Below are 15,108 nucleotides of genomic sequence, written 5' to 3' on the forward strand. Positions count from 1 at the left end.
AATGTTCAACTGCTTACAAAATTGTATTCAACTTGACAGCAAAGGCTAGCGTACATGTACCTAGAGGAGAGTGGGAAGGTTTAACACATCAACATGCTGATCAGAAGTTTACACCATGAATTTTGTAGAGAAGTAGTGCTTGAAGACGCTTTATTGATAATCATACCCGATTCTAATTGAATAGCTTAAACTAATGAAAGTGAAGCTATTGATGACATGAAAGGGCAAAGAAAACAAATCATTATGTAAAAGGAATTGTAAACTATACTATACAGGGTAGTTATTCTATGTCAGTAACAAAGGCTACCTATATTGCTGAGTACATCAAAAATCTGCTTTAGTCTCTGGCTTTGAATAGAAAGAATTGCAAAGCAACAAAAATTGACTACACCAACGGAATTGAAACAGCTTCCACACGCTTACACCAAAAATATATGTCCAAAATTCTTGCAAAAACAGTCATTTGAAATACTGCTAAGCAGTTGAATTAGATTACAAGCCAGTTATTTCATGAAATATGGACGGAATCCGGTGAGACCGCGGTTGAGACGGAGGCCAAAGATAACAGTACAACCAAGCATCACCATGTGAGCTAGAGCAGCGGGACCAAAGCCCCTCTGTCTTTTCCCTGACTCTGCATCTGTAATACACAGGGAATAAAAACAGGGGAACCGACAAATAGTTGCTCTATGTACACTATCACTCATCCATCTATATATGTATAATGAACAACTTATCGTACACAGTGGATATGGTGCATATTATGAGAGTTTTGCTAGATGAATATTATATTACAGGTATATAATAATATGCTGTATTATATTACAGGTATATAACAATATGCTGTATTAATTATATTACAGGTATATAATAATATGCTGTATTATATTACAGGTATGTAATAATATGCTGTATTATATTACAGGTATATAATAATATGCTGTATTATATTACAGATATATGATAATATGCTGTATTATATTACTGGTATTATTACAGGTATATAATAATATGCTGTATTATATTACAGATATATAATAATATGCTGTATTATATTACAGGTATATGATAATATGCTGTATAACTGCATTATATTACAAGTATATAATAATATGCTGTATTATATCACAGGTATATAACAATAGGCTGTATTATATTACAGATATATAACAATATGCAGTCAACCCCTGAATTACAATCACATGCACCAATAAATCTTTTGACATATGAAAAGTTTGAGCAAATATTTGACTAGTCCTACAAAATAATTTCGAATATAGAACGTCCAAAGTTTTACAAAGCAGTGTAAACCAATACATATGTAGACAATACATATGTGGACAATACATATGTAGACAATGCATATGTACATAGACAGCTCTCAATAACATACATGTAGTTTGGTTTTATGGAGCTCCACTAAAATCAAACAGCGCTTCAGACTTTCATTTAGTTTTTAAAAATTTAAGAATACCAGTGTGAGTAGCAGTGGTAAAAAAGGAATGCCATGTTTACCTTAGAATTAATACAAAGAATAGTAAAAAGATGTGAACAGAAATCTTCAGATCAATTCGTTACCCAAACTATTAAGGTCTTGTAATTATCCCAAGGACGAAGGTTAAAGTGCTGCGAAGAAAATAAAGTTTGAAATGAGAGAAAATGGAGAAGCTTGCCACAATAATAAAACAAAAATTAAAATGCATGAAATATAGAAGCAAAAAAAGTTACATTAATAAAAGATTATGTAATCTTCATTAGACAAGCACCATATCTCTATCACCGACTCTACCTACAAACCATTTATCTCCTGTATCAGCAAGGCACCCCAATTCATCTGTCTTTAATGTCCACTTCAAGTCTTAATTATAAACCTCTCTTTACCAACTATCTCTTTATAGGGTGTTTCTTACATGTAATCTATATTTTTACATTTAGTTTTTTCTACAGTTCCATATAATGCATTTTTAAAAAATCCTCCATGCAATTACTGAAAGTATCCACCGTAAAGTTGTTTAGCTGTAGAATGAATTACATGCAATTACAATGTATTCTTATAACAATATGCGTCTTGACATACAATTGTTTCAATGCATGAAGTGAATGTTGGAACAGATTAACTTTGTTTGTCAGGGTTTGACTGCAGATTCAAAGAGCAGCAGTTGTGTGAATACGATAAAATATAACTGAGCTAATAATAATAATACGTAGTAACAAACTGATATTTTAAATAAAGCAATTATTTATATCGATGACGAATGTACCGGCTTCAGTTGAACACTTTTATTCCCTGGTGGAAGTCTAGACAGGCAGACTTTCACTCAACTACCCATTACACCAGGAAAGGTATGATAACAGCTTACACTTGTTGTATAAGAACATTATAGACAGATGAGTTGACACTCGGAAAAAGTTGGGGATCCTACAAATCTGTACAAGGAATAAGTCCAAGATTAAATGAAAAGTTTAGACAGATACATCTAATAAATTTCTCAGCACAACCTTGTAAAGGTCTCCAAACTCACATGATACATTACCCTGGTTTTTACGCTGCTCAAGAAATTGATAAGCTATAAGCTCAAAACACCTACTTTTGATATAAGCATCACAGAAGATCTTGCGGCTGATTAGCCATGCAACACCTGCTCCAGCACAGACACGCTGAAACATAAAAGATACCATGACACTTCATTTTGTTGATGTCCCAAAATGACACCACAGCGAACAATAGCGCATTGCACTATTATCACAGAAAATAGGAAATGGTAGCTCGCTCCAGAAGCGCTTCTATCAAGTTTTCTTCTCACATGGCATGTTTAGAGGCTCGAGCTAATCTGGCCAACTGTGCTCCTGAGTGAGCCATGTAATAAAGACATATAATACCCAGCATGCACCTGCTGCTGCAGCTAACTCTGCTCCAGGTACAACAACAGTATTTCTACTTGCATATATACTATTTAATACATAAAGAGGCAGAATATTCAACAAACATACTAACCGGAAACTCAAGTCCACCGAGAAGCATGGTAACGGTGAAAAATGGATAGTTTTCAAGGTAGTTCAAATGGGCCCTCATTGTGCGGTTGAACTCTGGATGCTCCTCGCTGTAGGTTTGTGGAGCCTGGAGGGGAAAAAGTAAGAGTTTCATAGCCAGGATTAATATTGATTCAACTTTGTAGCAACATTCACTCGGTTCATGTGGTAACAACTAGATGTGTAGGCGTTTGCATAAATTAACTAGTGACACGTGACATGCAAGAGCAGTTGTCCGCATGATGTGTTAGTTGAATAACATGCCTAAGTTAGAAAAGCAGCAATTCAAGGTATACTATGTGCATCTGTTGCACATATCATCTGGTTATTAGAACATAGCTTAAAATGTAATAACTAAATAATAATAAAAAATAAAACATGGTACAATTAATACATTTTGTGTAACTTGCAATTAACAATTAGCCTAAATTAAAAAAAATCTTCCTGGTTTTGATCAAGACTATCTATGGGTGTCCTAGTATTAATTCTATCATGCAGACCAATAAGTGCTGAAAAGATGCAGAGAGAGTGTTGTCAAAATTGGTCCCTTTTACAATTTTTCAAGCTTTCATTTTGTGGAATTCAAGTGGAACAAACTAAATGAGCCTCACCAATAGGCAGCGCACACGAAGAGAGGATTAGCCCGACTCTACTGACAGCGAGAAAATTCTAGCTAAATGAGGTGGTGTTGAAATTTCCATTGAAAGCAAAGGCTGTGGTACCCAAAAATATCGAGACAGCGCTTGGGCAAGTGAGATTGATACCGAAACTAAGTTCATTGCTTCCATGTTTATTGTGCAAAAAATTATTCAGCTTCTGGATTGTGAGAAACCACGTTTGTGAATTTCAATGACCTGAATTATTAAGAGAAACAAGGATGTTTTTGGATTCCCTGTGCATAGGAGGTACACATAGGGGGACCAGGTACAACCTGATCATCCAGAAGTAGTCGTCTCAAAACACTAGTGGGAAGCACCTGCTTCAAAGTGCTAGTTGAAAACTAGAGGTTTAAGATCACCAGTCTAGAGACGCCTGAGACACCCAGTCTAGAGACGCCTGAGACCCCCCAGTCTAGAGATGCCTGAGACCCCCAGTCTAGAGACACCTGAGACCCCCAGTCTAGAGACGCCTGAGACCCCCAGTCTAGAGACGCCTGAGACCCCCAGTCTAAAGACGCCTGAGACCCCCAGTCTAGAGACGCCTGAAATCACCTGTCTAGAGACGCCTGAGACCCCCAGTCTAGAGACGCCTGAGACCCCCAGTCTAGAGACGCCTGAGACCCTCAGTCTAAAGACGCCTGAGACCCCCAGTCTAGAGACGCCTGAGACCACCAGTCTAGAGACGCCTGAGACCACCAGTCTCGAGATGCCTGAGACCCCCAGTCTAGAGACGCCTGAGACCCCCAGTCTAAAGACGCCTGAGACCCCAGTCTAGAGACGCCTGAGACCCCCAGTCTAGAGACGTCTGAGACCCCTAGTCTAGAGACGCCTGAGACCACCAGTCTAGAGACGCCTGAGACCACCAGTCTAGAGACGCCTGAGACCACCAGTCTCGAGATGCCTGAGACCCCCAGTCTAGAGACGCCTGAGACCCCCAGTCTAGAGACGCCTGAGATCACCAGTCTAGAGACGCCTGAGATCACCAGTCTAGAGACTCCTGAGACCCCCAGTCTAGAGACGCCTGAGACCACTAGTCTAGAGACGCCTGAGATCATCAGTCTAGAGACGCCTAAGATCACCAGTCTAGAGACGCCGGAGCAGCAGTGAGCAGTGACTCAGCAACAATCATGCATGAATGGTGTGACATTAAAAATCAATCAGCTCTTTTTCATTAGCTTGAAAACTGTTGACTATCAGATATTTGAATCTGAAGACCTTTTGATAGCAAGCTCACACACCGAAGAGTTTATAATTATTCAATCCTGCAAGCTAGCTAAGAAAAATCTCAAACAAACTTATTTCAGTTCACATAACAATTGTTTTACTCTTTTTGATGGTCACCCTTTCAGGTTCAATCAAATAACTATTGCATACATCCAGGCCCGATTAATCAATTGGCTGCTAACAAGTGATAGACTCAGTGTTACGAGATTGCCTGTATTTCCTTTCTCATAAATAATATTGTAATTCTGTTTTTTTTATTATTCAAAAAGAAAACATGTCTAGCTACATTTATTTATTAAAATAATGTTGCTATGTAGAAGTAAAGAAACTTTGAGTAAAATAAAAAACATTGCTTCAAATCACTAAACGATTCTAAAAAGTACTAGTTACTTAAAGGTTGACTTTCAACAAAATTCACATTACAGTTATTTGGTATCATAAGATGCACCATGTCTTACTCTGTTGTGTTGTACTGTAGGTGCAAAATATATGGAAATGTGATTACAAGCTCTTAAAAGCTCAAAAACGAACATTTAATCGTAGCCACACGAGACTGCCGTGGTTTAAAATTCTCTTTCCAAAATGGCTCAAATGAGACGTAGTTGTTACAGGATGGTTTCTGTTTACACTTTCATGCAACCTCATTCGTCGAAAGATTGTCACAAATATACTTCACGCATTCAATAAAACTATGTCTATTGTTCTTACGCGTCTGTTTTATCGTCATTGTAATGCTGTCACTTTTAGCACTGATATCTTATAACTTACCGTAAAAATTCGTTAAACTTTTTAACCTTAGCTCGAAGGAGTACATATCATTGTCTGATAATCATGACGAGCCTGTTGGTCACCTGTGATAATCAAAAAGTGCTGCAAAAATTATTTGCGAAGTATTGGGTCACATGATCATATTACGACTTGACGATTAGATAATGCCGAAACATAACTGTAAAGTAGCGAGCATCTATAATTGATACAGGGTCTTCGGTAAAACCCGAAGTGTTTGTCATAAACTAGTGCTACGATAAGTTTTATATTGAGCTATTTATTGGCCTTTCAATTCACGTGAGAACATCAGCTGACAAGACGATAATCAAACTGTAATGAATACGGCAGAGAAATAAAGAGATTCCAATCTACGGCGGCTTTTCGTTTTTGAGCCTTTAAGAGCTTGTGATCACCTTTCCACATATTTGGCACCTACAGTACAACACAACAGAGTAAGATATGGTGAATCTTTTGATACCAAATAACTGTAATGTGAATTTTGTTGCAAGTCAACCTTTAAGACATGAAAAGCAAACCCGACATAAATACTACAAGTTTAGGTTGTAGAACTATTTGTTAAGATAAGCAGTGAAAAAATTATGAAGATCTATGCGCTACAAGCCGAGATAATTGTGATTATGTAAAACAGGGTCGGTCAACTTCCAATTGTATTCAGCTGCTATTGAGTAAGTATTATTGTCAATATGCTTAATTGTAGCAGCAAGTAGTAAGACTGCTTGAAAGTAAATCGTACTACATAAAAGTTTACTCAACTACCAAAAACTGCTATCACAGCGGTCAGACTAAGTTAGATAGTAAAAACTATCACCATTATTTGATGTCTTACTCACCCTTTATTCAATGTCTACGTAGTACCTACCTGTAAGTAAATCTTGTAATCATATCAGCTTTTGAGACTTATCTAGAGCTAGTAGTAAAGTGATAAAGCTGAAGAGTTAGAATATAATATCGAAATTATAATGATAATGCTGAAAAACGATCCTCAAATTTTGCGGATATGGTTTTGATTTTTCCTCACCAACTTAAGAAAAAAGCCTTATTGGTCTGTTTTGAAAGCTCCAACCTTTATCTAGCTGGTACTCATTTCAAAGCCTAGAATGTGTGCTTTGAGAATATTGCAAGAGAATTACGATAGAGCCAGCGACCTTTAAATAAATTGCTTAAACAGTAGCTCTTGAATAATTAGGTGCAGGAGATAACAACTTCTTCCTAGCAAAAACTGAACATAATCATCTTAGCTGCCCTTTCCACCAAGCAACTCGCGTAAAACTCAACATCAGCAAACTATTATACCGAGTACACATAAAAATACCAACTTTGTAGCAACCTTCACTCGGTTCATGTGGTAACAACCAGATGTGTAGGCGTTTGCATAAATTAACTAGTGACACGTGACATGCAAGAGCAGTTGTCCGCATGATGTGTTAGTTGAATAACATGCCTAAGTTAGAAAAGCAGCAACTATGGTTGCTGTACCAAAGATTAATAAGTACCATAGAATCTAATTAAAATAGTTGAAAGCTCAAAGGATGTGATAGCTTATGTAACATGTGAGTGGTGCTAGCAGCCGACTGAGGATAGAACAACATTGAAAAACTCACGCCTTTTATAATACATACATGTACATTGCTATGCACTGCAATAATTTTAGTAATCTTAGATTGTGTCTACCTTGATGCCATACTTCTCACGGGCTTTTACAACCAGAAATATATGACGAAGGTTCATCAAGCTTCCACCAGCCACAGCCAACACTACATAGCCATAGTCCTGGGGAAGAATCTCTCTTAAAAGCTTTGCTCCTAAAGACATCTTTATCTGATTGTCGAGTCTACAATGCAAGGTTTTAATATTGACATGATGGACAGCTCAAACCTAGCCACACATTGAGGTTCCTACACATAGATGATATGCATTTGGGGTATGTGAAGTGTTTGTAATGGTTAGTTAATATTTTTAATTGCCCAAATCATGCTTGTCATGTAATTAAAATATTATCGATCCTACCTTCTATCCTACCAGGTTTCATTATTTCAACGTACTTTGCTTGCAGATTTTTATCACTAAAAAATATTTTATTTTCGTGATATGTATGTTTAAAACAAATGCCCTTCTTTAACATGCTTGCGCATATTTATTTTTTCCAAAATCTATTAGAGTCTGCACTTCTATGAACCTTTTGTAGAGAGATCAGTCGTCACATAATAAACTGAACTCATATCATGAAAGCTTGTTACTGAAAGTTGTAACAGTGCACCATGCTTATTGATAGTAGCGTGTTTACGATGCAAAAAAGTGGCAACAACTTTAGCTTAACTTTTTTGTTAATATTGAACTATTCTATGTTTATCAACTTCATGCATTTCTTCAAAAGTTTATCAACTCCACTAAAATATTGTTAAAAATAAGCTGAATTAATCAGTATTTATTCGCTCTTTTAATGTAATAATTCGACCTCACAATTATTATCGATATTACAACCCTAAAAAAGATATATAAGAGGAGAAAATGTCACAGGATTGAAAAGATGCTAACATCACACTTATATTTAAAAAAGGAGATAGTAAGGACTGTGGGAACTATCGAGGTATCTCTCTTCTGTCAATTGCTGAAAAGGTTACAACCTCTGTACTATTCATCGAGATCAATAGTGTGACATCGCCAAATATACTGTCTGAGACAGTGTGAATTTCATGAGGGATGTAGTACAATAGATATGGTGTTTAGCTTCCGTCAAGTACAGGACAAATTTCTAGATCAACCGGTCAGCTTTATAAGTTGATACAGATCAATCAGTCTGTAACAAGTTACAAAGCTTCTGCATCTACCACCGAATCCTACAAATGTCCTGCTAGACACAAGCCGAGCACTCAATGTACAGTTATCAGATACCAGGTAGTACCGTATCCAGTAATGACAAAACTAAGAAAGAACTTAGTAGCAGAATTAGAGCTGCCAGGGTTTCCTTTGGAGTCGTTTGTGGTATAACCACCCAAACTAAGTGTAAGGTATAGAGCGGTAGTCTTAAAAGCCCTATTATATAAATCTGAGACCTGGACAGTATACGAAAGACAAGTGAAGAGACTGCACGCAGTCATGATGAGGCAAATACGCAGCATAACGAATCTCACACGTAAGGATATGATCTAGAACACTGACATCCTAGGATGGACTGGGAGACATTCTGGTAGAAAAAAGCCTAATATGGCTGACACATATGCACAGAATGGGTCAAGAGCAATTGTCATGACAACTACTGTATTCACAACGCTATGAGAGAAAGAAGAATCAGGGCAGATCCAGAATGAGATACAAGGATGTAGGTTGCTAAAAATGACATGAAGTTGAGAAAACCAGACACAAACAGATGGCAAGAGAAGACACAAAACAGACCTGTACAGAAGTTAATGGTGAAGCCTAAACCATGTGAGTCATTGTCGAAATGACCTACTGCAGGAGTGAGAGAGATTACAACTCGGATTGCCGTACTTACAGAAGTAGATTTTGTTGAAGCTTATAAGACAAGCAGGATTGTCACAGTTTCAAAGCTTAAGTAAGAGTTTTTGAGTGAGCTAGAGTTTAGTCAAGGAGTAGGTGAGAAAAACCATTAGTATGTTCATGATGTTTTCAATGGCTCAATATAAAATATGAATAGGGTTTCTCAAGTGGCCATAAAATTTACATTTGACTGAAGATGGTTTAGCCTACTTCTATGCAATAGTAGGTGAAAATATTTTTTTGCAACCAGGGTTTCTCAGTCTACAATTATAAACTGGTGTAGTAAGGACTAACGAGCCAAACTTTAGTCTACACATGTACAATTTTAACTATTAATTAAAGTGTTGCGAGTAAAACCTGCACATGCTTTTTAGTACTACCACTCATCAATCTGGCTGCCAGCCTCCCACTAATCATTCATATTTGTTCTTCCCGATAAACCAGTCTTCTTGGTCTTGGTCAATCGAACCCTAAGACCTCGATCCCCGAGGAAAAAAAGGGCCATCATGTACATATCTAGATCTAGTTCAAATGTTTTCAATAAAAGTCAAGTAATATTCAAAGTAAAAACGACTATAAAAAGTGCGTTAAAAATTTCCTCGTAGGTCGCGAGAAGTTCTCGGTAAAAAACTGTTATGATAAAATGTTTTGCTGGCTGGAACAGCCCTAGGTACGTCATTGGATACCGATCTGGTATGATGTGAGTGTGTGTCATTGTGTATATTGTTAAAATTATTGACTAAAGACTCATGCACACCGCTGGAGAGAATTTTTATAAGTAAAACCATTCGAGCCGACTTCCGTCTGTTCTTAAGCAATTCCAACCCTAACTTGTCTCTGGCCATAGTTACGCTTTCCACCCCTTTAAGATCCGCAATAAAACGCACAGCGCGCCTCTGGACATTTTCCAGTTGTGTTTCATGTTTTATGAGGTATGGATCCCATACCTCACAAGCGAATTCCAAAACGGGCCTGCACAGACTAAGATATGCAATTTTTTTGACGTTTCTGGGTGCTCCGTGTAATACTCTCCTCAACATCCCTAACCTTTGATATGCTCTAGAGGTAATGTCATCTATGTGTATGTCCCATTTAAAGTCATTAGAGACATTCACTCACAAGTATTTAAAAGATTCCACAATCTCCAAGTGTACGCCATAAAGGGTATACGATAAATTAACTTGGTTGATTGGTGGCTTCCAGCCAAACAAAACTACCTGGCATTTTTTAACATTAAACTCCATTTTCCATGTGTTAGCCCATCGCTCAAGAGATAAAAGATCTTGCTGAAATAAAAGCGTATCACTAGGCGTTGTAATTGGACAGTATAAGAGAGCATCATCAGCAAAAAGGCTTATAGAAGAATGTTGAAGAGAACTTCCAATATCATTAACATAAACTAAAAACAGTGAGGGGCCCAAAACAGAACCCTGGGAGACTCCGGATGTAACTGCCAAAAAGCTTGAGTTACTTCCTTGGATAACCACTCTCTGAAATCGATCAAACAAAAAATTTTCTATCCATTTGATTATTGACTTGTCAATTGTAGTACGAAGCAATTTGTCAATTAACAGACCATGGGAGACTTTATCAAAAGCCTTGGAAAAATCCAAGACTGCTGCATGTACTGATGTTTCATTATCAACAGCCGCCATTATTTCATTTGATGTAGAAACAAGCTGAGTAGCACAGGAGAGTCCTCTCCTGAACCCATGTTGGTCAGGGCTTAAAAACTCCTCAAGTATTGGGCTTATATTGCTAAGAATAATATGCTCTAAAAGTTTGCATGATATACATGTCAAAGACACCGGTCTAAAATTTCCAGGGAGCTCTTTGTTCCCTTTTTTAAAAATTGGTACAATATTTGCAGTTTTCCAGATGTCTGGCAAAACTCCAGTATCCAAAGAGTATTGAAAAATTAGTGTTAAAATTTCAGCGGTATTATTTATATCAATACTAAGATCGTTTTTTGTCAAGCCATCTGGCCCCGGAGCTTTGCCATCTTTAAGACCTTTCAACATTACTATGACACCATCTTTAGAAACAACTATCTGACTTTTTGCTACCCCATCACTATAAAAAGTAGGCCTGTGGTCTGTTTTTGAAAATACGCTTTGGAAAAATGTGTTAAAAATCTCAGCTGTCTCTGAGCAAGACTTGTCCTTAAAAGCTGACGTACCGCTACCACCACTCCGGCCACACTTTCTTCGGTAAAAAGAATAAAAAGGCTTACTGTCCCCCTTGCTTAGCGGTTCAAAAAGAGTTCTAATATAATGCTCATGTTCCATTGTTCTGAAAACCTTTTTGTTTGTTCGTCTGAGTATCTTGTACTCTTCAAGGTCCTCTGGCAAGCCCGATCTTTTAGCTTTATTATACATCTTTTTTTGTTGCGTAACAGCTGTTTTGGCCTCTTTATTAAACCACATAGGCTCATTTGGTTTCGAATTTTTGATCTGGTATTTGGGAACAAACCTTTCAATTGCCATCTGTAAATCACTCTGAAAACAGTTCCAAATCACATTTATATTTGCATTATCCCTAATTAGATCTTTTACTTTCACCAGTGTATTATCCAGATGTTTTATGACAGCTGGGGTATTAGCCTTTTTGTACAAATTTAAAAACTTTTTTGAGTTAGCAAGATGGCTTTGGACTGACTGGAGCTGTAACTCCACCATGAAATGGTCACTCAGGCCAGGCTCAACAATATTCAGATTGTCAACCAGCTTCTCATTATTAGTAAGAACAAGGTCCAAGATATTCCCTCTAACGTGAGTCGGCTGTGTCACCAATTGGTGGAGCCCATAAAACAAAACAGCTAGGTGCCAGTAAAATCTGGCACCTAGCTAATTATTCATTCCTTTAGCTCTGACCAAGTTTTTAGAAGACAATAAGAATCGTTTCGTTAGTGGATTTTTCCGTTGAGCCCTGACAGCTAACGCAGAAAGCAAACAGAATATAATGCAAATTCTAGATACAAAACAAATTACAGAGGTTGATGAAGCCGGTTATTAACCAAACTTAGCTGCACAACAATATAAATGAAGTGTTCAAGTTGTGATAGCATATGTATAACACTATGCACTAAATCGGTACTCTTGACTTCGTAAAACTTAGCAGTTAGCTACTTTTCGTACAATGGCCAACACCAATGCTCATTTTCCGTTACGATGACACAGAATATGCCGATAATAGATAAGTTGTAACAATTAGCAAACCTAGCTAAATAAAAGGATAAAAAGTTGCAGTTTACTGATTTTGCTAACTGGTTGTCCCTTCATACTTACCAGACGTAATAAGTTAAATTATCTAATATAATCAAGCAGAAGTATTGCAATGGTGATGCAATTTATCTTGTGATCTAGATCTTTCCAATGATGCAACGGTGAATGAAGCTCGCAGCACCTAATAAAGAAAGCGAACGAATAGTGAACCGCCTCAACAACTGAAGATGGTTCGACGAAATTTGCGACAACAAAGTAAATCAAACAAAACAACTTTTCTCCAATCGTTTGTGGCGTAACCATGAAGCGCTTAAGCGTTTTGAGCATTAAATTTCCGCCGGCATTTCGAGTACCTAGATAACAGAAGATAAACCAAAATCCAATAAAGGAGTTGCCTACTTCACATAATAAATAGCACAAAAATTTGTGAAGGCAACTCCGTTGAAATGTTTTCATAAGCCGACGCAAACCATACTCCGATCCCAGGAGGCTCACTCTCTTCTATTCATCCCCAAGGGCTAGTCTGAGATGTTATAAAATGAACCCTTTCCACTGACTTACACATTAATAAAAAACTACCCCTTATTACTCCATCACCACAGATTAATTGCCCCTTTTATGCTCATGAATACCCCTTTCCGCTGCGTGGAACTCAATGAGCCAACAGGTTTGGCCCCTATCTATTACACCCAACTAAATAACATACTCTTTTTTATGAAAACACTTTAGAGTGTCTGGTCCCCAAAAGTGTACTTTTTTCGTCAAGCCATTGGAGATGAATAGAAGAGAGTGAACCTCCTGGGACTTTGACACAGCCTTTCTATTTGATCAGTTAGTCTGAATACATGTACCTATAAAACTATGTTTTTAAATGTGACAGTGTCCTCACCTACAAGATAGTAAGCCATTCTACAATGTAATAGCCGATCCAGTCGTGTTGCAGTGAAGTGATAAGGGATAAGTGAGTAAGGATAGATATGGAATGTTGATGATTAAAATTTAATATTGTTAGCATTCACCTTGGCAGCACAGGTTGCGCTTCTGTCATCACATAAATTTTGTAACATCAATCTGCCTTCGCCAACCATGTAAATAACTGCTACAAGTAACTTTACATCTACAAAAAACCTTTGAGTATTTCAAAGGGCAACTCGGCCATACTAACAGCAGCTACCCAACATGAACATCAGGTTTGAAAAACCCTCAACACAATCATTAGCTATGAAGAGCAAAGAAGAATCTTGTTCGGTCAGCAACCATTCACTTCAACTTGTAATGCCACTGGTTGCTAGGTCTACACTGTTGGATTAGCATATAATTAGCAAAAATTGGTGAACCTCTGTTTAGCATCAACAAAACTACTGAAAGCCATGCACAGCTTCTCTTTGCACCTAAGCAACCAACAAAGCTCTACAGAAATAAGCTGGTAATAACTAGTTACCTTCATTTGAATGCCATGGGGCTCAATTTTCCAACCCTTTTTTAGAGCGGAGCTTTATTAAAGGTGATTTTCAAATAAAGGGTGGCGTTGTATTTTTCAAAAACCTTGTCAGAATATTAAAAAGATAAATTTAACCTTTTCCCAAGTGAATCGAATGTTGCAGTTTGCAGTTTTCTTCCAGCGGAGTGACATTAACCCTTCTGGATGCAAGAGATTTGCTAACTTACCTCCAACTTGTCGTATCCGAACTTGGTGAATAAATATGCATGAGGAAGCTGATACATGTACATGTCTCAACCAGTCGATATTTATTGCTTGCAATTAATTTACGATGATCTTATAGCCTGCGTTGCAATTTTTTGGAGCTTTCAAGTTTTGTTATTTCATATTAGATTTGAAGACATATTTTCATTTTATAACTATATTTAAACAGGTTGCATGAAAGCTCATTGCACTCATTGATATGTTTTCTACAGTTGGCAGTCAAAGCTGGCTTTTTATGTGCAATAGAACAGAAGTTCTGAGCGTCAATCCATTGTAAGCTGAGTTCAGATTGCCACAATCATGCTATTAAATAATATGCTACAAAGCTGCAAATTTGTTTTATAATAATAATAATCTACCAAATGCTACTAATTTATATTGTAGAACAAGTGGCAGACACCACTATTATAATACATGCAGAAAAAAATTTACATTTTTAAAACAAAAATATTTGCATCATTTGCTTGGCAGGTTGCGTTCTGATTGTTGCTTTCATATGGAACCATTTCATCTTCTAGATGTTCAATACCTTCCAGTGTCCGCTGACCTGAACTCTTCTGCACTGCTGAACTAGTCGATATTAGCGTCTAAACAATTTTTTAATAAAGAGAATCTTTGAAAAAAAAAGATTTTTGAAAAAACTATTTGAAAAAACTTTGCAAAAGTAACAATAAACTTTTAGCTAGATGCAAGCCTATCACAAGCCATTCAAAGCACCATCATTACTAAAATGAAATGTTTTCTACATACGTCGAAGTATCAAGACCGTATTAAAAACATGGAACTATTACTGTATTAGCCTGATACAGTTACTAATTATTTCCATGGCGTTGCAATCAAAGTTTTTAATGAAAAAATCTAGATTTGAAACGAATTTAGGAATAACAACGAACGAACTAATTGTTATTGATGTAATCGAATCATTAGGACATTTTTGTGGACACTTTTCTATAGATCACTTGCTATCATGAGCTGGCAT

General features: G+C 37.0%; 1 protein-coding gene across 1 annotated transcript; it reads right to left on the reverse strand.

Moving 5' to 3' along the window:
• Positions 1–133: 133 nt before the first annotated feature.
• Positions 134–12,632, reverse strand: LOC137394777 (glutathione S-transferase 3, mitochondrial-like). Its single transcript, XM_068081544.1, has 5 exons — positions 12,488–12,632; positions 7,374–7,533; positions 2,996–3,118; positions 2,589–2,658; positions 134–640 (listed from the first exon to the last, which is right to left on the reverse strand). The coding sequence occupies exons 2-5, from the start codon at positions 7,512–7,514 to the stop codon at positions 504–506; spliced, it is 471 nt and encodes a 156-aa protein (XP_067937645.1). The 5' UTR covers positions 7,515–7,533; positions 12,488–12,632; the 3' UTR covers positions 134–503.
• Between the last annotated feature and the right edge of the window lie 2,476 nt (positions 12,633–15,108).

This window comes from Watersipora subatra, chromosome 4, assembly GCF_963576615.1.
Source record: "Watersipora subatra chromosome 4, tzWatSuba1.1, whole genome shotgun sequence".
Taxonomy (NCBI): domain Eukaryota; kingdom Metazoa; phylum Bryozoa; class Gymnolaemata; order Cheilostomatida; family Watersiporidae; genus Watersipora; species Watersipora subatra.

Bases quoted from the DNA above. Each gene is read 5' to 3' on its own strand.
- LOC137394777 (XM_068081544.1), bottom strand. From the start codon at position 7,514: ATGTCTTTAGGAGCAAAGCTTTTAAGAGAGATTCTTCCCCAGGACTAT. The intron at 2,659-2,995 runs GTTAGTATGTTT...TTTATGTTTCAG, and splicing joins TCGGTGGACTTGAGTTTCCG to CGTGTCTGTGCTGGAGCAGG. The intron at 641-2,588 runs GTAGGTGTTTTG...TGTGTATTACAG, and splicing joins CTGTGATGCTTATATCAAAA to ATGCAGAGTCAGGGAAAAGA.